We start from the raw sequence: 21,424 nt of genomic DNA on the forward strand, positions 1-21,424 counted from the left end.
CAGTTTGTTTGTTTCTTCTAATCATTTCAAATCTCTTTAATTTTGCTTTCTGGTATTTTAAGCTCTTATGAGTCATGTTTTGAAGCTGCTCCCTGCAGCCCTGACATCTAGAAACATAATTCTATTGTAAAGTTGTTTTTGTAAAAAAAGTTCACATAATCCCAGGACTCGAGGAGATGAGACTTTGTTTAACATATCCCAGAATTCAACAAAATCAGATGCTTTGGCACAACTGAAACAAGCCCATTTCCCTCCCCCCAAAGCCCAGCTGGCCTAAAGCTCTGTACAAACTCTCTTTTGCAGTGTGATTTGGCTCTCTCCTGGGGGGATCAGCACTCTCTCACCATTCCCTCCTCCCGTGGCAGTAGCTCTCCGTGTTGGTTCTCCAACTCTCCAGAGGGTGCTGGGGGGAGGAAGGTGCTATTTCCAGCTCTTCTTCCTTAATGCTTGTTCTTTCTACTGCTCCCTCTCTATTTCTTTGCTGTTCCAGCCTGCTTGGAAATAGTGGCCTGCAGGGGAGCGAGGAGCATTAGGGCATCTGCGCCTGTGGGAACAGAGAATCTGGCTGAAGTTGGTAGAGGCAGCTGAGGAGACCTCAGGGAGGGTTGGAGCTGAGTGAGGGCTTTCAATGCCACCCCCTCCAACATCCCTTTCTGTTATGATCTGTGGAACAGAGCAAGCGCAGCAAAGCTGGCTCTGTCAGAGACCCTTCTTTTTTCCCCCTCCTATCACCTCCTGCAAGCCTTGCCAAAAATCCTGACTTTCCTTTCCAGCCCCAGCCCTCATCTTTAGCAAAACAAGGCAGAGAAAAAAAATCTCCCCAAACATACCTCAGATGTGATCAGTAAACTAAATGATGTGATGGCATCTGCCGGCGATCCCATCATTGCTTCCCATTGTGTATGGTTTCCGAGTGCCTACTACAGCCCTGTGTTCCCTGCTCCCCCCAGCATGGTGTGCAATCATGCTGTTCATCTTTTATCCAGCGGCCCAGCAGAGTCACCATGCTGCTTCTTTTTCTAAAGGAAAAAAAAAAGATAAAATTAGTAAAAACAAGAAGGCAGCAGTACAGATTGTCACGAGAAATACTGTCTGTATAACCCCTAGCATTGGGGACACAGAAGTAATAAGAAAAAATAAATATACAAAGAGAGAGGGAGGGAGGGAGAGAGAAATGAGAAATACGGGAGTTCAACATGAGAGAGGGAGCTGTGGATCTGGTATTCACTGAATCATATAATTCATTTATTGGTGCACGGATGATGAGGTTCAGAGACTGATATCCTGCGTTCTCGTGGAGATTTTGGCTGCATGAGAACACAGCATGGTAATTTCTGGGAGGATTTGCTGAAGGTAAGAAGCATAAATAAAACAAAGGAAAAAAATAAGCTTGATCAATACAGCCAACAAAAACTCTGTTGGTGCAGTATTTCATCTTGCAAGTGCTGCATAAAGCTGTTGGTCTCCGTGAGCAGATATTCATGAAGCAGCACACAAGCTTCGGTAGCACTTTCCTTTGGAGGGCTGCAAAATGCTGGATAAATATTCATTTAGGACTGCAAGCAACTTCACTTTTTTGCAGACCAAGTAGTTAATTGCCTCGCTCAAGGTTAGGGCAGAGGTTCAGTGACAGAACTAGAAGAATATCCAGACACAATCTGGCACAAGTATTTTCACCAAGAAAAAAAACATTTTGCACCAGGTCTGTGTTCCAGCCCAAACAGGCAGGAAAAAAATTAACCAGAAGGACAATGATTGGTGACTATAAGCTGAAGCCAGACATTTTAATTAGGAGCAGAGAACATTTTTAACTGCAAGAGGTGACTAGTCATTGTACAAACAAGGCAAGTGGCAGCTTTTCTACCTTCTATCTTTAGGAAAGTTGTTTTGCTTTCTCACTGAGATCACATTCTGCCCTGTCGCACCCACGCGCAGACTCCGCTCTTGTTAGTCTCCAAAGGACTCAATTAGGGATAGAAGAAGACAGAAATGACCCCTAAATTCCCAGTCCTGCAATGCGATACAGGCTGGGAGTCCCTGAGCACACCCAAAGCCTTGCTGATTTCAGTGGCGCTCTGAGCAAGGACAGGGTCTACCTGCGCTCATCAAGGTGCACGACTGCAACCTTGAATGTCATTAAATAAGCATAAGCTTCTGCTGCAATGCTGAAAAAGTGACATCGTGTTTCAAAGCAGAGAAACCCGCCTGTTGCTTTTTAATGACACGGACAATGCTGTTCTATGCAGATTTCTGCAGCACCAGAAATTCTTGATACTGGTCAGAAAACAAATCAGTATCATCAACTGATCTTTATGTATCATACTGTACAAACCAGTATCGTCAACAAATCATTATCAGTACTAAATCTGTCCATCCTACTTTAATTTTAATGCAGACTGAAGCCCCATTCCTGTAATTATTTGTATCCACCCACAGCTTTACTCACAGGAACACTCCAAACGACATCGGTGGGACCAAGCTTATACATAAAGCTAAACATGTGGAAACTTGTTTGTAGACTGAGATTTAGCATTTCCTCCTACCTTTGGCCAATATAACATTTTTAAAACTAATTCTGCATGTGTAGCTAAGTCTGCTTGTGTGGCTGAATATTTGTGAGCCTTGCATGAATGGGAAGGGTCTATAATCTTTGTATATCTGGAAGTAAGAGATGTAACAAAACAATAGACTAAGGATTTACAGGAAAGAGAGCTGGAATCCTCTGGCAGGCTCCCCTGCAGCAAAAAAAGCATCATTCCATAGAATGAGGTTAATTAACTGGCAATTATTTCTGAAGTGCATCTGAATCTAATATATTTTCCATGAAGATGTCATTAAAAGAGTATCAAGCCACTGCTGGAAGTCAAGACTACTTAATACTCCCACCCTCACCACAGTTACACTGCTACACATGACTGAAGCTGCATGTCTCTCATGTTGGAGCCCTTTCAGCCTCGATTCACACAGGGAAGTGTGCTCTTCCCCAAGCCCCACGCTGCCACAGCCTGCCAGCCATCACTCACTTCAAGATATGCCACTCACATACCTGTAGGGCTCTTCTGCTGACTTATAATATTAAGAAAGCGGTGGGAATGATTCTTGTGTCTTCCCTCCTACTCCAGCTGTGTTGGTTCAATGGAGACTGTGCCTTTTGAAACAGCCTTCCTCACCCTAGAAAGGTTCGTAAGGAGCAAAATCAGCAATCTCTGGGTTTGCCTGTATCATTCAGGCAGGCACACAAGCAATTTTACTGTTGTACCTGACTTGAGACTAGCAAGGATTGCTCCAAACTGTGGTGGGTATTGAGATCCACCTGTCAGCTGTTCTATAGACCTTCCCATTGCTGGCCTGAGGGCATGGCCCCACTATATCCTCATGATGGCCTGCAAAAGAAGGTGGGAAAGGGCTGTGGATTGCCTTGGCAGGAGACCCCAAACTGAGACAAAGAAATGCCTCTTGTGGTGTCTATGGAGCAGCAGCACAGCTGAGAGCTGATACCTTGAGCTTTCCTGATCTTGGTCTTCCCTAGAGGTTGCAGAGAACATGATGTGGTGCTAAGAAAGACCTTTCAACACCAGACTCCTTCAGGGCTCTTTGGCACCCAAGGTGACACCATTTCACAGGATCCTCACAACCCTGCACCTCCTCCCTCCCCGTGCTTGCAGCGGTGACCAAAACGTGCTGCTTTCTCTCACGACTGAAGGCCTCAAGGTAAGAAACTAAGAGGCCTCCATTTCCTCCTAGACAAGAGGGAGGGGTAATGACAGGGAAATTTTAAAATATTTCGCTTCGGCGGAGGTGAGCTGACCACGGCCTCTCCTCTGGTCACACACAAGCAGGCATCACGCCGGGGCGCCACGCTGGGCTCCCCTGTACCACAGGGCCTGCAGGGGGGGGTGCACGTCTCTCCGGGTGATCACCTCGGGAGCCCCAGAGGGCCACATTTTCAGGTACCCTGAAAACCAAGGCGCCGCTACCACTTCAGGCCTTCACAGAACCCGGGGCGGAGCCTGAGGAGGGGATGTGTGTGTGCACGCACGCGCCTGCGCTTGAGCGCACCCCGCCGCCCTCGCCCATTGGGCGGGAGGGGCGTGGCCATCGACGCGCAGGTGGACGGAGCCGCCGTGGAGGCGGGGAGGGGAGGGGAAGGGAAGTGGCCGCTCTATCCTTCGGCCTCGACTGCTCTGGCGGAATAGGGCGGGGCGGGGGGAACGGGGAGGAGGTCGCTCCTGCTCCAAGATGGCGGCGCAGAGGAGGAGTCTGCTGCAGAGTGTGAGTGGCACCTTCCCCCCCTCCGTGCACAGGCACCCCCCCGCCAGGTGGGTGCGAGGGGGGGACCTGGGCCGACTCCTCTCCTCGGCCGCCCCCCCGCAGTGCCGTGTGGGAAGGGGGAGGCCCGGCGAGGGCGGGAGCAGCCACCGACCTCCTGATTGAGGAGGGACGCTCCCCGCCCCCTGTGCCCCCTGAGGGCAAGGGGGCCCAGCTTGGGTAGGGGGTTAGCCCTGCGTGGTTATCGGTCCCCACCCGGGTCTGGCTTGTCGTTCTGCAGCGCTGTGGGACAGGGGAAGGGCGGCAGGTGGCTGGGGGGGCCTTGCCTGTGCTGTGGGCTTCAGGGTGCCCTGCTGTGTGAGGGGGCAGCAGGGGTGTGCAGGCTCTGTGTGTGCGTGTGTGTGTGCAGGGAGTAAGTGCCAGTGAGGTGGGGGCCCCAGGGCCCCCTCTGTCGTTGCTGGCAGCGACAGGGCCCCAGTCCCCTTCTCCTGGATGAGTGTTTTCCAGCCATGAACCAGAGCCTGCCCTGTGCTCCTCTTCCAGGGGTGCATGAGGGTCTGATTCATTAAATGAATAGCTAGCACTGTGCTGTGCTGTATTCGCTGTAGAACTCGTGTGTAAATTTCCCTTCTGGTCTCTTGTTAGCAAGAGCCAGAGATGCAGCCAGAGTTCAGCTTCAGAGGGAAAGGAAATGGTAAGCCATCCAGTTGTGCAGCAGGGAATACAAAGTTATTTGCTGGGGTGGTATGCTACTGTGTTAGCAACGGGAGAAGGACTGAGAAGGGGGTAGAGACAGACTTGTAACCAGCACTGGACAAGGATCCTCACTTCAGGCTCCTTGGGGTTTGCATGATCTATTTCCTCTTTCTGCCTCCCAGGAACAGCAGCCCAGTTGGACAGATGACTTGCCATCCTGCCACCTCTCTGGGGTGGGCTCAGCTCCAAACCGTTCCTACAGTGCAGATGGCAAGGGGACAGAGGGTCACCCCTTGGAAGATAACTGGTTAAAATTCAGGTAGGTGGGTTGCACCTGGGACACAGACTCCTTCAGACATAAGGGCAGATAAAGGTGGCATTTAGTTTGTCACACAGGACGTGGAAGAAGAGGGTGGGGCACGGGCATGCAGGAGGTGCTGGAGGAACTTGTTACGTATGTCTGTGTCTTGCAGACATCTGTGACCTCTTTACTTCTGTCCTCTGACAGGAGTGAGAACAACTGCTACCTCTATGGTGTCTTCAATGGCTATGATGGCAACCGAGTCACCAACTTTGTGGGTCAGAGGCTTTCTGCAGAACTGCTGCTGGGCCAGCTACACGCAGATCACAGCGATGCTGATGTGCGTCGAGTTCTGCTGCAGGTAAAGAAGCTTTGGCCGGGAACGGCTCCTGCTTCTCATGCTACCCACCTCCTCTTTTTGTCACCAGAGGAGCAGCATCTGGTTTCTGTGAGGCTTGGAAACATCTGCCAATGGCTGCGATCGCACTCATCCTGAGCAGCTGTAGTGCTTTGTTTCAGTCCCGCCTCATACCCATCTGTACCCCTGGCTCTGTCAGCGCAGTGCTGAGAGCTCTCCAGGAAGCTGCAGCTGGTCTTCACTGGACATGCAGGAACAAGTCAGCTTGTGAAGGAGATGACAATGGGTGAATGAGAGAAGTTAACGTGTGGGGAGATGGATTTGTGAGTGCGCTTTCTTGAGTGATAGACAAGTTCTTACAATCAACACACAAAATCAGATAGGTCTCTGACATTGCTTCGAATGTAACTTTTATGTTTTTGTCTCCTGTTCTGAGTAGTTGCAGATTGTTTTTACAAGCTGTTAAGTAGTTGTGCTAAAATAATTGTGTTTCAATGTGATGGAGTGGTCCTTGACTGTATGTATGTACAGTGATCAACCACTATTTGTTTTAGGGAGGCACGGATGGGTAACCTCAAAGGCCTGAAGGTATTGGATAAGAACTTAGTTTCTCTTTATGGCCTTTTTTTTTAGGCTTTTGATGTGGTAGAAAGAAGTTTCCTGGAGTCCATTGATGATGCCTTGGCAGAGAAGGCCAGCCTGCAGTCCCAGCTACCAGAGGTAAGGTACCCTTAAGAACAGAGATTGCTGGAGGTCGCACCTTCTAGATTGCTCAATGAGGTTTGGGCATATTAGTCAGCCTGGTACAAGGGAGGCTGTAACTGAAAATTCTTTCTCTGTGGTTCTCTTCTGGGAGCTTCTGTGAAGTGAAGCAAGCATTTTGGTGCATTTCCCAGAGTTTCCACTATTCATACTGGTACCATGAGACTCATCATTGGTTATCTTGGTAAAGAACTGAACGCATCACAAAGAGGAGTGCAACCCGTACATGTACCTCTTCCAGGACAAAGCCATATGATGCAAAGGAGAGCAAAGGCCTCAAATTTGCATGGTATCTGGGCAGATGTGGATTCTGTTCTTCAGGTGAACTGGACTGTCATCTCCAGAACCTTTTTGGAGCCATGTCATTTGATATGATTGAACAAATAATTGTGCATCTTGCACAGTCTTGACGTGAGGCCAAGACATGCCAAGACGAGTCCTATCCCTACAGAATTTTTACTCCAGCTGTGGTTTCTGTGTTGTTGGGCTATGTATTTTATCTTCCCTCTCATTTGGGGTTCCAGGGTGTCCCTCACCACCAGCTGCCACCTCAGTACCAGAAGATTGTGGAGAGATTGAAGGCTGTAGAGCAGGAGATCTCTGGAGGAGCCATGGCTATTGTGGCTGTTGTTCTCAACAACAAGCTCTATATCGCCAATGTGGGTGAGTTGTTTTTGGTCAGCAGCTCAGTGTAGGTGTTCCTGAGGATGGCTGCAGCTCTAGGAAGTGAAAGAAATTTGAATGCAGGGGATGGTTTCTTTGGTCTGTGGCCAAGGAGTGATATGCTTGTTCCTTACAGGAGCACTTGAAATCAGGCTGGTGGCTCTTTATCTCTGCAGATGTTGGCTGATGCGATGTGTATGACCAAAGAAAAGAAGGGAAAATGGGTTGAGAGTCAGTAGTGCAAGTTCACTGAGAAACGGAGAGCTTTCTTGGCAGGTATCAGCTCAGGCCTGGATGAAGAGCTGCCTAGTAGGTCTGCTATGCTGCTGGCAAGGCTACTTTTTTGGAGATCATGATGAGACAGTACATGAATCTTTCTCTTCTTCTCTGTCTTTATTCCCTGCTCCTGTTCCTTTTTCCACTTGGATATGTTCTGCCTCCTAATGGCAGAGCTATCTGGTGCCTCATCTCGCTGCTCCCACTGCAGGTACCAATCGGGCACTGTTGTGCAAGTCCACGGTGGATGGGCTGCAGGTGACTCAGCTTAATGTGGACCACACTACGGAGAATGAGGATGAACTTTTTCGCTTCTCCCAGCTGGGTGAGTGTTGGGTTTCACTTTCTTATCTGAGAACATCATATTCCTCCATTTATCTGGGGCACCAGGAGTGACTCAAGCTGCTGGAAACAATAAATGACCACAAAAAGAAGCTCACTGTGGTTTCAAATGACGAGTTCGGTGCCTTCTTTCTCGCCATTGTGAGGTTACAGAGTGAGTAAGTTCAGCTCAGTGAACCAGCAGAAAAACATCCTTTTTTTTTTTTTCCCCCCTCAAAGTTTTTAGAGTTAGTTTTGTGTCCAGCTGCCAAACTGACATGGATTTGCCCTCCAGCTGTGTGATTGCTGGAGTCCATAGGCAGGCAGGAGTGGAAGCACACAGCCAGAGGGCAGAAGTGGGATGGACAGTGTATGACTGCTCCTTTAGAGGCAAACCATGGTTATGCTGGGTTAAGTTTTGTGTGATGCCGCACCCTCAGGATGGTGCATTTCAATATGCCTTTGTACAAGCTGCTGCTGCAAAAAAAAAAGCAGCTACGTTTCAGATGGAGCCAGGCCAAGCACTGGCATTTACTGCTCTCACATCAGTAACTATTGAACACTTAATGCTGACATTTTGCTTTAGGCAATTTCCCTTTTCCTTTGCACTGTTTGACATGTTCTCTTTCTTTGTCCAGAACTAGCCCAGACCACTTGTGTGATTGCTAGTGCTGAATTATTCTTATTGAGATACTTACGTTCTGTACCTTTGTTTAGGTAGATCTAGCTTGGCATTCTTCATTAGAATCACCTGGTAGATATATTATTATCTGGTGAGGCTGTTGATGTGGCAATTTTTTGCTGCTAGGTCTTGTTTCATTCCATTTCTCTTGCATTTCTGCTTTTACTTATAGTCCTGCAATAGTGGTATGTGGTGTGAACCAGAAGACTGAATACACGTATCCAGGGAAAGAGACCCTTTGGCTGCCTTTCTGCTGAAAAAAAAGGCAAAATTTAGCTGCAGTCTGTAGCAGAACAGGGATGTGCTGGATACACTGACCATAACCTGGTGCAGCAGTGGCCCTCTCGATGGCTGTCCCAGCAAAAGAGCTGGTGTGCACAGGCTGTTTTTGGGGCCTAAAGGAGGTGGTTGTTGGGCTAGGTTGAAGCATAGTGAAAAGAGGTAGCGAAGATAGTGTTTGTCGTGATGGTGCCTGTGTCGCACCTCTCTGGGAGAAGGGAGGGAGAAGTCTTAGGCCTTTGTGGCTCTTCACCCAGAACATTGTGGCTTTTTCAGTGCTCCAGGAGAGTCGCTGTGATTTAGACACCAACCTCCCTGGTGTGCTGCGAGCCTCCCTGTGTTTGTGTCTGTCGATGGCATGTATCCCCCTGCCAGGAGCTGGCAGATGAGCCAGGCCATGTTGATGAGTCAGCTTTGGTCTGCAGCAGATGGCAGAGTTGTGTCTTACTGCTGGGGTAGGTGTGGAGCCATCTGCACAGCGAGGCTCAGTTTGACTCAGAGGGAGAGTTTCAGTTGGACCCCTGCCTTCACCTTGTACTGAGGACAGTCATCCCTAGATAAAAAGCTCAAAATAACATTTTCTGCCTGTTAGCTCGAGGTATAACCAGGAAGGGGGAATGGCCAGAACAGACGAGCCCCTTACCTGGTCTGTTCTGGTCCCAGTCCTGCCTCAAATAGTAGCGGCAACCAGTCCCTGTTAGGACGTTCTTCAGGATGGGATTCTTTCCTAGCCCCTGCCAGATTTGAATTGTACACTGAAACAGAGGTGTATCACCTTACATTTATTTAAATGGTTGTTTCATCATTGTCCTTCTTTTAGAAGTAGCCAACACCAATTTGAGCAGTTGAGCAAATTCCATGCCTCTTGTAGGTAGTTCTCCTTTTCACCCTCTGCAAACAAGCACAGTAGTGAAATCATCGTGTAGATTTCAGGAACAGGGATCAATAATAGGCAGAAGAAAAAGCAGAATCCTTCACATATGTTTTCCCCCTTCCTGCCTTCCTCCTCCCATCACGCAGTCCAGAGCTGACAGGCGCAGATGTTCCCCTGTCTTTTCAGCAAATGCCTGTGCATTCAGGCCAGCTGCCACTGGTGGCTTTGGACCAGGACGTGGGCTTTGTCTTAGGGCCAACCGTTGCATTCAGAGTGCGAATGTCAGGCTGTGAGCATCTCTCGCCATCCTGGATTACGATTAATGGGAAGGTGTCCCTTGGAACAGAGCAAATTGTTCTTCCTTTCCTTCTTGTTGGGGTCCTGATGATTCTTTGGCATCTCGTTTTGTCTTACAGTTCTGTTTAGATGTGGATATCTCTTTTCTCATTCCTGACAGTGTAAGTGGAGGAAGTCCTGCAAATTTCTCAAAGTCAGTTAAACTTGTTTTTCAATCTGGCAGGTTTGGATGCAGGGAAAATAAAGCAAGTGGGAACTATTCGTGGGCAGGAAAGCACTCGGCGCATTGGAGATTACAAAGTCAAATACGGCTATACTGATATTGAACTGCTCAGGTCAGAGAAACTTAACCTTGTGGTTTCAAGCCCTCCTTTCCATTTTCACCTCACGTACTTTGTCACCGTTAGATACTAAATAACACTATCTCTTTGCAGTGCTGCTAAATCTAAGCCCATCATAGCAGAGCCTGAGATCCATGGAGGGCACTCACTGGATGGGGTGACTGGCTTCTTGGTCCTCATGTCTGAAGGGCTCTACAAAGCGCTGGAGGCAGCTCACGGGCCTGGGCAGGCCAACCAGGTGAGCCTGCTCGCGGGAGGAAACGTTCCCTTGGCTATTGACCCACTCCAGCAGTGTCAGCTGCTCTCACACAGGTTTTCCTCCTCGTCTGTCCTGTGAGTGCTGACCAGGTTGAATGCCTGTGCCACCCCATTCCAGTCTGTAATAATATGGGACCTGCTTTGCCAAGCCAGTTCTTCCAGGCAGTTGCCTGTCCCTTAGGAGTAGCCCGATAAAGGGAATGGGATGATTCAAGGCACCGGGGCACATATCAGCACCTGAGACTGGCAAGCTCTGCAGTCAGATGAGTTGCCGTAACAACCCTGAGGTCGGATGGCTGGAAAAGGTTTCCTCTAAAATCTCCTAAACATCCTTTCTCTCTCTCTCTCTCTCTGTCTTTTTTCTTTTTTCCTTCTTGGCTCAGGAAATTGCAGCCATGATAGCCACAGAGTTTGCCAAGCAGACGTCGCTGGATGCCGTGGCGCAAGCAGTAGTGGACCGGGTTAAGCGGATCCACTGCGACACTTTTGCCAGTGGTGGGGAAAGGTCCAAGTTCTGTCCCAGGCATGAAGACATGACGCTGCTTGTGAGGAATTTTGGGTACCCCCTGGGTGAGATGAGCCAGCCCACGCTGACACCAACGCAAGGTGTGTTGGGGAGAGAACGAAATCGAACAGAGGGTGGAAGATAAGATCTCTTAATCAATCCAGCACTGACCTAACATTGGGAGAGGAGATACTCAGTGTAGAAGGAATTTTCGTATTAAAGGGATTATTGGTTTCTGAGATCCAGAGTCTGGTAATTTGACAGAATATAGTGCAGTATCTAAGAAAGGCAGTGTAGTACAAATTCTTGGGGTTTTTGGCCCTTCCTTTGACTTTCTTTGCCTCCAGTCACTCATGTCTCAACTGCAGTTTATAACTCTTATTTTCTCCTTTCTCAGGAGGCCGTGTCTACCCAGTCTCAGTGCCGTATTCCAGCTCCCAAAGCACAAGCAAGACGAGTGTCACGCTGTCTCTTGTCATGCCTTCCCAGGGCCAGATGGTCAATGGTGCCCACAGCAGCTCAACTCTGGATGAAGCCACCCCCACCCTCACAAAGTAAGCATCCTGTTCTCTTGCTACCCGCAGTCTTCCCCAGCACCTCACACCGTGTAAAGTGGTTGAAAAGCAGAGAGACACTTGTCAGTTATCTGTCAATCATTCCCTTATCTGGAGCGTTGCCCTCCTGACTGCAGTATTGACAAGCCAGCATAACGTGTTAGCTGGAAGGCAGCGCTGTGAGGGGTGGGAATGAGTAAAGCGAGCAGCTCTGGAGCCAGCTCTGGGAACATGCCTTGGGAGCAGCATCTGTTGCTGCTCGCAGAGGGCACTCTGGCAGCCAGCAGCCCTTCTCTTTGGATCTTGCGTGCTGAGAGTTTTGGGTGCTGCACAGGGAGGGAGTGTGGTGCCTCTTGTTTTAATGAGGAAGGGGGGTGATGCACGTCACCTGTAAGGCTGCTGAGAGGCTGCAGTAAACAAGTTGGCTTGCTCAGAGGCAGAGGCCAGGTCAGGAAAAAGAATGAAGGTTAGATCTGGATCCTATTTGGATCCACTTTACAGGGTCATACTAGTTAGTGGCTCTGGTTTAGGGCACGGGGTAGTGTGTGTACCCACTGCAAAGTGAAGAAGCTCTCTAGCTATTGTGTTCTGGTAGCTCCAGAAACAATGAGCCTGACACACCAGAGCTGCTTTGGCTGCAATGCAGGTCATGCAAGAATGGCTTTCCTTGCTGCCAGACTCTTCCCGTAAAGCTCATGCTGTATGGATATGAGGAGGCCAGCAGAGTGCATGCCTCCTCTTTTTTTAAATTTTTTTCCCTTCTTACTCTTCTCTGTTCCTCAGGCGCCTGGTTGTACTTACGGCTTTCCAGCTAAAGGTGTGTCAGATATCTTTGGCATTCAGTTCCAGGCAGTTCTCAACAATTCTAGTGCTCTGATAGAGCAAAAAACTTCAACTTTTTTTACCTGTTTGCTAAGGATAGCTTGATTTGTGAAGAAGCCAGCACTTGTTCTGGTGCTTTTCTTGTCCTGAGCATCAGATGGGGGGGAAAAATAAAGATATTTGTGTTCACTCTCTCTCTTTTTCTCCCCGTAGCCAAAGCCCAACGGTGACCCTCCAGTCCACTAATACTCACACGCAGAGCAGCAGCTCCAGTTCCGACGGGGGTCTCTTCCGCTCCCGACCCACCCACTCTCTCCAGCCAGATGAAGATGGGCGCGTGGAGCCCTACGTGGATTTTGCGGAGTTTTACCGGCTTTGGAACATGGACCATGGTGAGCAGGGTGCCCTGACTGTGTCCTAACGTGGGAACTTGCCTCCTCCAGGCACCTTGCGCTCGGCCGCGTAAGCAAAGGCTGAGGCAAGACTGAGAGTGCTCCTCCGAAGGGCTGTGTTCTGCCAAGAGTTAACTCCTATCTGGGACGTGCCGAACACTGGGCTGGGGGGCGCGAGCAGCGCTCCCCGCACACGTGCTGCCGGTGCCGTGCACCCCATCCTCACCACCCTCCTTCCCTCGGAAGCCCTGTGAGTAGGAGGGGAAGGGGTCTTGAATGCAACCCTCGCTGCAGTTTGGTTTTTTTTTTTTTTTCAAAAATAAAGTTGCAGAGAGGGCTCCCTCTGGATAACGCGAGAGTAGGGGCCTGTACAAAGGCTGTGTGTGTGTGTGTGCGCGCGTGTGTGTAAGTGTACGCGTGTGTGCCTGCGTGTGTGTGTGCTGTCATAATGTTTCCACAACTCGATTCATAATGCTGTGATTCCAGTGTTCAACTCCATAGAAGATACCTCTATTTTGCAGAATAAATAACTTATAGCTACACTCATTGGTACCTATGTGGCTTGCTCTCTTCCTTACAATGTCGTGTGTGGGTGTGACAGCTCCTCCTGGTGAAACCCTCTGTTCCTCCAGAATAGGGGGTTGCACCTTGCAGCAAGGCAAGCTTCTGTTGTAAAAGTGGCCTGAGCCCATGCAGGTGACTTTAAAGCCTTTGTCCCCTACTTAGTTATTTGCTGAGTTTTGGCATTGGATTATGGCTTGGAGTTAAACTGTAACTCTGGGGGGACCTTATAGTGGCCTTCCAGGATCTGAAGGGCGCCTACAGGAAAGCTGGAGAGGCACTTTTTCAAGGGCTTGTAGTGATAGGACAAGGGGTAATGGCTTCAAACTGGAAGAGGGCAGATTTAGATTAGATATCAGGAACAAGTTTTTCACTGTGAGGGTGGTGAGACAATGGAACAGGCTGCCCAGGGAAGCTGTGGATGCCCCATTCCTGGAAGTGATCAAGGCCAGGCTGGGTGGGACTTTGAGCAGCCTGGTCTAGTGGGAGGTGTCCCTGCCTGTGGCAGGGGGGTTGGAAGTAAATGATCATTGAGTTCCCTTCCAACCCAAACCACCTTATGAAAATTGAGATCACTGGGTTTTGTAGGCAAAATGCACATCATTTAGCTTGATGCAGGCCAGCTGCAGAGTTGTAGAGGGCAGGTGGGGTTTGTAACAGGGTTTTTCTGTACAGGCTTCTGGTAGTGCACAGCAGGAAGTCACAGGTGGATCGAACTGAAACAACATTACGATGTGAGCTGCCTTGAAGATGCAGATGTGCATCCTCGTGTCAGAGCGGAGAGGTGGGCAGCGAGGAGAGGAGGGGTCCTGTTGGTCTACTGGCTGTGCATCGGGTCAGCCGAGGCCTGGGCGAGCCGGTGGAGGCGTCGGGATTGCAGCCAACAGCCTCTTCAGTTCAGGCTTCTGACGGCAGGCGGCAAGCGAGCCTCTTCCCTCCCTGCTCCAGCCTTCCCCTTCAGCCTGGCTGGCTCCCCGGGGAAGGAGCCTTTCCCTGACAAACACGGGGAGGCCTCAGGGGTGACCGCTGTGCCACAGCACCTGGTACCTCCGTGGGGAGATGTGATAAAGCACCAGGCAAAGTCAGGAGCAGGCTAGAGGAGATTACAGGAGAAAGGACAAGTGAGGGAACTTGGCTGGTTTCCTTCCCGGATTTATTTTTCTTTCCATGCTGGTCACCTTATGAAGGAGGAGGGGAATGGAAAGGGATCAGGATAAAGCAGCAGAGGATGCTGCAGTCAAGGCCAGTGTGTAGCCAAGCCCTGCTGTGTGCAGGTTCAAGGTGCTTGTGTTGTGCCAGTTTAGAAAAGTGCGGAGGGGGATTTATCCCTCTGGATAAATCAAATAGCACCGAGTGCCCCGCGGCAAGATCTGAGTGCACTGAGAAATATGTGGGCAGGATCAGAGAGGTGAGAAACGCCTATTTCCTCAGAAGGCACAAACAGGGATTCCTTGTGCATGGGTGGGGGACTCTCGACCACTGTCTCCTCCAGGTCCCACTGGCACGGCTTTGCCCTGCAGGGGTTCATGTGAATCATGCAGGGCTCTTGGCTGCTGAGCTGCCTGCAGAAGCTTGTGTTTCCCTGCCCTCCTGTAGTTCCTAGGAAGGCTGGGTGTGCTGAATGTGCTGGCACAGGCACCTACTGCCGAGACCCTTCCAGCCCTGCCAGGGAATTGGTGTGGAGGGAAAGGCAGCAGAGTTTTGTGAGGTTTGGTGCCTTATCCCCAACGGCTGGCTGAGGCAGGGGCTCGCAGCCCCTCACCTGTGTCCTCTGCCCTGCAAAGAGCAGGGAGTTCAGGTGTCTCGATCCAGGACCACTCCAAAATGTAATTTGAGCCAAGGATCCTAGTCCTTTCCTCCAGGTTGTTGTGTGGCTGTTTAATAGGATGGTGCGATCCTGGTATGGACTAAAATGGAGTTGAAGAGGTTTCATCCTATTCCGCGTTCCCTAACCTGGCATGGGTTTCAATAGCTGTATAAACAAGTCTTTCTTGCTTATTCCCCCATCCCATTTATCTATGGTATTTGTTAACTTATACCGAGAACAGTTCCAATGGGAAATATTCCAGCATGTGGATGCTCCAGATAAAAGTTTAAGAATTGCCAAACGCGCTTACATAAAGCAGATCATGTAAAACAAACTTATCCTTTGGCATAATTGCCAGTTTGTGGAGAACGAAAAAATAAAGTGGGTAGGAGCAGGTGGATCACACTAAGCTGTGTCTGTACAGCCACTGGAAAAAAAGGCGAGGAAACCAGTTTTTCTGTACGTGCTCTGTAAACCATGGCTTTGGAGTCCGGGTCAAAAAAACCAGACTGAACGTTGTGTACAGGGAAAAGAAGCTTGTAAGCGAATATCGGTATTTAATATTGTCCTTGGGGAGTGATGGGAAGATGCAGGCTGTAATAACAGTGGAAAAACCTCCTCTCCCCTGCCCCTTTAAAGTGAAGGAGTGGATGGAAGAGGACAGAACCAGAGCGATCTGGAGAAACAAGAGCAGGGGCCTTTTTGCAGTGTAGTGAAATTCAAAACCACGTAAAGTCCTAGGCAGAAAGAGAGAAAAAACAGTGCAGCTCTGCACCGCGAGGCTGCTGGAGCGGAGCTGGTAAATTAAGATCCGAATACGCCGAATAAGTCTGCTGCAAAGGCCGCTAATCTTATTTTTCAAGAGCTATCCCCCTGCGAGATGTGGGTAGAAATGAGAAGCCCTGTCCCTGGAACGGGAGCAGCGAGGATGCTCCATGTATCCCTGAGCTGTGGGCACTGGCTGAGGGTTGTTTGAGTTGCTCAGGCTGTGGCTGGTGAGACAGACTGGGAGAAGGTCACAGAATGATATGGGGTTGGAAGGGACCTCTGGAGATCATCTAGTCCAACCCCCCTGCCAAAGCAGGTCTACCTAGAGCAGGCTGCACAGGAACGTGTCCAGGTGGGTTTTGAATGTCTCCAGAGATGGAGACTCCACCACCTCTCTGGGCAGCCTGTTCCAGTGTTCTGCCATCCTCAAAGTGAAGAAGTTCCTCCTCATGTTTAGATGGAATGTCTTATGTTCAAGTTTGTGCTCGTTCCTTCTTGTCCTGTCACTGGGCACCATTGAAAAAAGACTGGCCCCATCCTCTTGATACCGACCCTCTAAGTATTTATAGGTGTTGGTCAGATCTGCCCTCAGTCTTCTCTTCTCCAGACTAAAAAGACCCAAGTCCCTCAGCCTCTCCTCATGAGATAAATGCTCCGGGCCACTAATCACCTTTGTAGCCCTGTGTTGTACCCTCTCCAGCAGTTCCCCGTCCTTCTTGAACTGAGGAGCCCAGAACTGGACACAGTGCTCCAGAGGGGGCCTCACCAGTGTAGAGTAGAGGGGGAGGATGACCTTCCTTGACCTGCTGGACACACTCTTTTTGATGCACCCCAGGAAGGAGGAGCAGAGGTCCCAACATTCATGGGCAGGCAGCCGAGCTGAAGCGGTGTGCTGAGGAGTTGGCAGGGCAGAAGATGCTGCAAAGATTTTAGGTGCTCTTGGGAGAACCGAAGCCACATGCGCCTCACTGCACACCAGGGGCTTGGAGAAAATCCAGCAAAGACTGGAAAGGGCTTTGTAGACTTCCTACTGGCTTTGAGGACCTCCAGAAAGAGCTGACTGAATGAGGAGGCTGTGTCAGGGCTGGTTTCAGTATGGAGCTGGGGCTTGCGTTGCTCTGGAACTGAAGTGGTTCCTCCATCCTAAGCCATCGCCAAAGCCTTCTCTTGCACCTTTGTTCCTCCCCAAACCACTGTTACCACCTCACCGGGCGGAGGTGCCTGAGTGGGAGACAGGAGATACCCCATTGTCCCTCCCATCCCTGGCTTTCTGTCCTTCCTTGCTTCTCCTCCCCTGAGAAACCTTTCTGGCAGCCTGGTGGGGAGCACCCAGGGCTCGTGGAGGAGGTTCACCAGGTGTTGGTGAGACACCTTTGCTGGCAGTTTTCTGCCCCCACATATATCTCATAGTCCCAGGACAGAGGGGTCTCTGCAGCACTGGGAAAGGGTTTTTAAAAAAAGAAAAAATGCTTGGCAGGGTCATGTCTGCCCCAGCCTGGGGTGGAAATAAGCCATCAGAGGGAGACCTTGAAACTCCTGGCCTGCCTTGGCGTATGGGGATCTGCAGCCACAAGGTGCTCTTTGATACCACCTAAAACTGAGGTCATCACCATCTCTGCTGCTGAAGGATCACCGGGAACTTTTTTATTTTAAGCTCTCCATTAGCTGAGCAGCACACCCATTTGTAACAAAATCTTTAAATAGCGGAAGGATGGGCAGGCAGGGTCACAGACAGCGGTTAGCGCTCAGCTCCCGAACACGGTCTGTGGGCACGTCCTCAAGGACTTGGGTTTTCTTCAGCAGCCAAGACATCACCTGAAGCTAACGTGGACTGGTTTGGTTCTTCCTTTGCACTTGGTTGCTCTTGGCACACCTGGGCTTTCCAATAGGATAGAGGCATGTGGTGAGTGAGTGCCACTTGGTGCCACCAACACTCCCTGCACGCACGCAAGGGAAATGCAGCATCCTCGACTGGAGTCTCTGCTCCCTCAGCTGCCATGCTTGGAAGAGGAAGCAATGTGTTCTTCTCTCTCTCCCTTTTTTTCCCACCACATGAAGTTTCTGAGTGTGCTAGGAGGTAGCAGAAGGGTTTGTGGCACTGCTGGAAAAAACGCCGCAGTTGGCCTCCTGTCATCAGCGGGCAGAGATAGCCACAGCTGAAGGATGAAGCTGCCTAAAATATATAAATATTTTAAAATTTGATGGTTAATAGGTAGCTGTTCATGTAGAGTAGTCTGATTTTTTTTTTTTTTCCCTTCCCTAGAAATTCTGAGGAAGGCGTTTAGAGCAATTCTGTATAGTTCATTACTCAAGTGACTCGCCTTTCTCCGGTTAAGAGCGTCGCTGGCATCCTAAAACGTCAGTGCCGTTAACGTGAGTTGTGAATAAACCACCAGGGATGGGTTAGGTATTTTAAATCCTATAGCTCTTTCTGTAAGCATAGGAATGCTATTCGGAGTATGCTGGCTGAAATTCAGCACAAGTACTTATATTCTGCCAACTCCAATCCCCTCCTGGAGTTTCAAATGGATACGATATTTATCTTCACTTCCCGTCTTAACTATTGTGTGTTGTCGCTGTAGGTTGCTAAACAACTGCTGTCTCATCGGTGGCTGTATTTTGCTGGCAAATAAAGCGAGCCCCATGTGCATATGAACCATAAAGCTATTTGGAGTCCTTGCATAAGAACCCCAAGATACATGTAAGCTGTTAATATTTATTATGTGGAGCTGAGAACATCACTGAAGATGGAGGGATTAGGGTAACTGAGTTCAGGCTGTTGAACAGCCTGACAGAATGGAAGAGAAAACAGATGCCCTGGAGGAATAAGAGCAAAAAGCATGAGGAATTTTCTGCATGCAGGATTAGACTCTAGTGGAGCATGGAAAGAAAAAGCCTGGGAATGCTCCGGAGAGCCAGGGCGGGTAGGATGGATGCAGTGTTACGGCTTCTTGCTCGGAGGTGAATCTTGCTCTCTCCGCTTCACTGAAAGATGCAGCAGCTGAACCATGGGCTCTCTGGGCAGGAGCCCTGTGAGGAGGGACCTGCCCACAGCAGGAGGCAGGTTGGACAAAGTGTTTCTAAGGTGCCTAAGAGAGGACTTTGACTTGTGGGCCATGCAATGCTTGGGCCTGGCCCTCTCTCTACTCAGTGTTTCTGGAGTTTCCTAACCTGTTTTCTCTTTTTGCCTCATCTCTCAAGAACAGCGTGACCTAGAAACTCTGCATTTCTGCTGCGGCTTTTGCCTGAGCTGGGCAAAGAGCTTTTCTCTGCCTTACAAAGCCAAGCGATGGTGGGGAGCAACACCAGCCCCTTTCTGTGGAGCGAGGTCCTCAGCAAACCAGCTGCTTTCATATCCAAAGGACTGGTAGCAAGGAAAGACAAGGCTTGGAGAACCAGAAGCTCTGGAGGGGTTGACAACCCTATACCTCTATGTTTGGGAGGTACAGAAACACTTCTACGTGAAGTCCTTCTGCTTACTGTGGTACCGAGGAAGCCAACAGCCACCAAAACATCTCAAGAAGCTGCTGTGGTTTGTTTCCAAAAGCACCCACGAGCCCACTTGTCCAAAACTGAGGTTCCTTAGAGGTAGCTGGGCATTTCCGAACACGCAGCGCAGAGCTCCCAACCCAAGCGAACTCGGGCAAACGCAGCCGCCTCCAATTTCTGATGAGAGTGGGTTGCTTTGGAAAATTCAGGACTGGTTTCAAAGTACAGGGATCAAAGCCGAGCTGTTAGTGGTTTCATGCATCAGCGATTTGGAAAGTCCCTTGCTCCAGCCAAGGGCAACTGGCAACCACAGCAAAACAGGTAGCCGCTCTCATTTGCCTCTGCCCTGCAGGCTCCTCCTGCCCTCGTTGGTGCCCGAGCTGCTCAACCCCAGTCCTGGCTGCAGACCTGCTCAGCAGAACAGCCCCAAAAATGGTGCATCCATCACTCCTGAGGTGGATCCATCACCGCCGTCATGCGGATGGGGACCATATGAGGGAGGGGGAGAGCCCCGGTGCCTTGTCCCCACCACATTTCCACCCCAGACCCTCTGTGCGATCCCCGTGCAAGGGACACCAGCTGTCAGGAAGGGGACACCTCTGAGCCTAGTTTTAGGCAAAGTGAAGCCGGGTCACCCCGTTTGGCCTTGGTGAAAGGTTTGCTGTGTCATGAGTGTAAGGGCAGAAACAAAAACCCATCTCTGAACTGGGGTGCCAGTCACTGCTCGTCAGTTCGGTGTGGAGACTGGCCCCAGCTGGCCCTCCCGTGACCCGCAGCATTTTTTACCTGCAGCCATGTGCTGTATGAACAGGGTAAGAGGCTCTCCCCTCTGTTTGAAGTGATAAATATGCAGAGAAGCAGCTTCAGAGCTCATCCCTAAAACACTTACAGCTCTTAAATGTAAATGCAAGTCAGGCACTAAGGTGAAATAGCTTTTGGATATGAACTCTTGATCCAGGTACTTCAATAATTTAGTGAACTTCTCCCCCCGCCCCCAGTCCCAACATACTCTGGAGCCAACTCTGCTTTTCCTTATTGCTCCTGTCATTAGCTTTTCCATCAGCTGCTGTGATGAGAAATATCCAAAATAGCTCCACAAGGGACTTCTTGGAGATCTGAAGCCTTGAAACAACAACAGCAGAGGGGAAGAAGAAAAAAAAAAAAGGCTAGATGGGAAATGGAAAAGGTGAGGAGACAAAACCAACATGCAGTCAATAAAAGCTTTCAGAGAAGAGATAAGAGCAACAAAACACAGAATGGCTTACTGCTTGCTAAAGGTGTGATGGGAATGAAAAGAGCTTTTGCAAATGTCTGGAGGGGGAAAGAAATTAGAGGAGAAGTGTATCCATTAGTAAATGAGTGTGTGAGTGTATTATTCATGGCTGCAAATATCCAAGCTGCAAAAGTGCGACGTTTTTATTTCTATCTGCCTTTAGTGGCAAATTTAAGAATTTTGGATAGCAAGGAAGTAATTAAGACCTAATAAAGCAGCTTGTGCCTGCTGCTGCAAGCAAGGAGCATGGCAGCATCCCTCCCGAACTCCACAGGGCTGTTCACCTGGATAAAGTTACTCCGTGTTTGCAGAGCTGCAGCTTGAGTCAGCATGAAAAAACCCAGGCACCTTTACAAAAATAAGGTACAATATTCAATGATTTAGCTGAGGTCAGCATATCAGCTGGTGCCCTTCATCATGGGACTTCATTTTTGGTAAGTCACTGAGGTCCTGCAGCCGTTTGGCACCAAAGGACCCTCACGTCATCTCCTTGACCCCCAGCGGTGCCCCCAGGAGGGGTTCAAGAGGACTATGCTGCTCCTGGAAGCAAGGTGGGCGGCCAAAATGTGCCTGCGACTTGCAGCTGCCATTGCCAATCCCACCCCAAAGCGGCTGTTAATTGTTATGCTTGGCACCTCCAGACAGCCTGGCTACATCTGGTCGGCCGCCTGCCAAGCGTGTGAGCAAATGCGTAGTTCTGGGGAGACACAGTCGTCGTCGTGCTAATGGTCTTATGCGGAGCTCTAAGCAGGCTGGGGACCGGCGGCTCTCCAAGCAGGAGAAGCATTTCACTCTCCTCTAATTAGACCAATTTCTCGAACTGGGGCATTGGAGGGGGGGAGGCTGTGATTGCTGGAGGAAGGGATGGCTCTGCAG

The 21,424-nt window shown here is 49.8% G+C and overlaps 1 protein-coding gene across 1 annotated transcript; it reads left to right on the plus strand.

Moving 5' to 3' along the window:
* Window positions 1-4,185: 4,185 nt before the first annotated feature.
* TAB1 (TGF-beta activated kinase 1/MAP3K7 binding protein 1) lies at window positions 4,186-13,192 on the plus strand. The gene is made up of 11 exons (XM_014963667.1): window positions 4,186-4,272; window positions 5,148-5,284; window positions 5,474-5,627; window positions 6,258-6,344; window positions 6,911-7,049; window positions 7,537-7,650; window positions 10,002-10,113; window positions 10,213-10,357; window positions 10,761-10,983; window positions 11,280-11,436; window positions 12,472-13,192. The coding sequence occupies exons 1-11, from the start codon at window positions 4,240-4,242 to the stop codon at window positions 12,677-12,679; spliced, it is 1,509 nt and encodes a 502-aa protein (XP_014819153.1). The 5' UTR covers window positions 4,186-4,239; the 3' UTR covers window positions 12,680-13,192.
* The last annotated feature ends 8,232 nt before the right edge of the window (window positions 13,193-21,424 follow it).

The sequence above is a fragment of the Calidris pugnax genome, unplaced genomic scaffold (assembly GCF_001431845.1).
Source record: "Calidris pugnax isolate Ruff unplaced genomic scaffold, ASM143184v1 scaffold44, whole genome shotgun sequence".
NCBI classification, from domain to species: domain Eukaryota; kingdom Metazoa; phylum Chordata; class Aves; order Charadriiformes; family Scolopacidae; genus Calidris; species Calidris pugnax.

Bases quoted from the DNA above. Each gene is read 5' to 3' on its own strand.
- TAB1 (XM_014963667.1), top strand. From the start codon at position 4,240: ATGGCGGCGCAGAGGAGGAGTCTGCTGCAGAGT. The intron at 4,273-5,147 runs GTGAGTGGCACC...TCTGCCTCCCAG, and splicing joins GGAGGAGTCTGCTGCAGAGT to GAACAGCAGCCCAGTTGGAC. The intron at 11,437-12,471 runs GTAAGCATCCTG...TTCTCCCCGTAG, and splicing joins GCCACCCCCACCCTCACAAA to CCAAAGCCCAACGGTGACCC.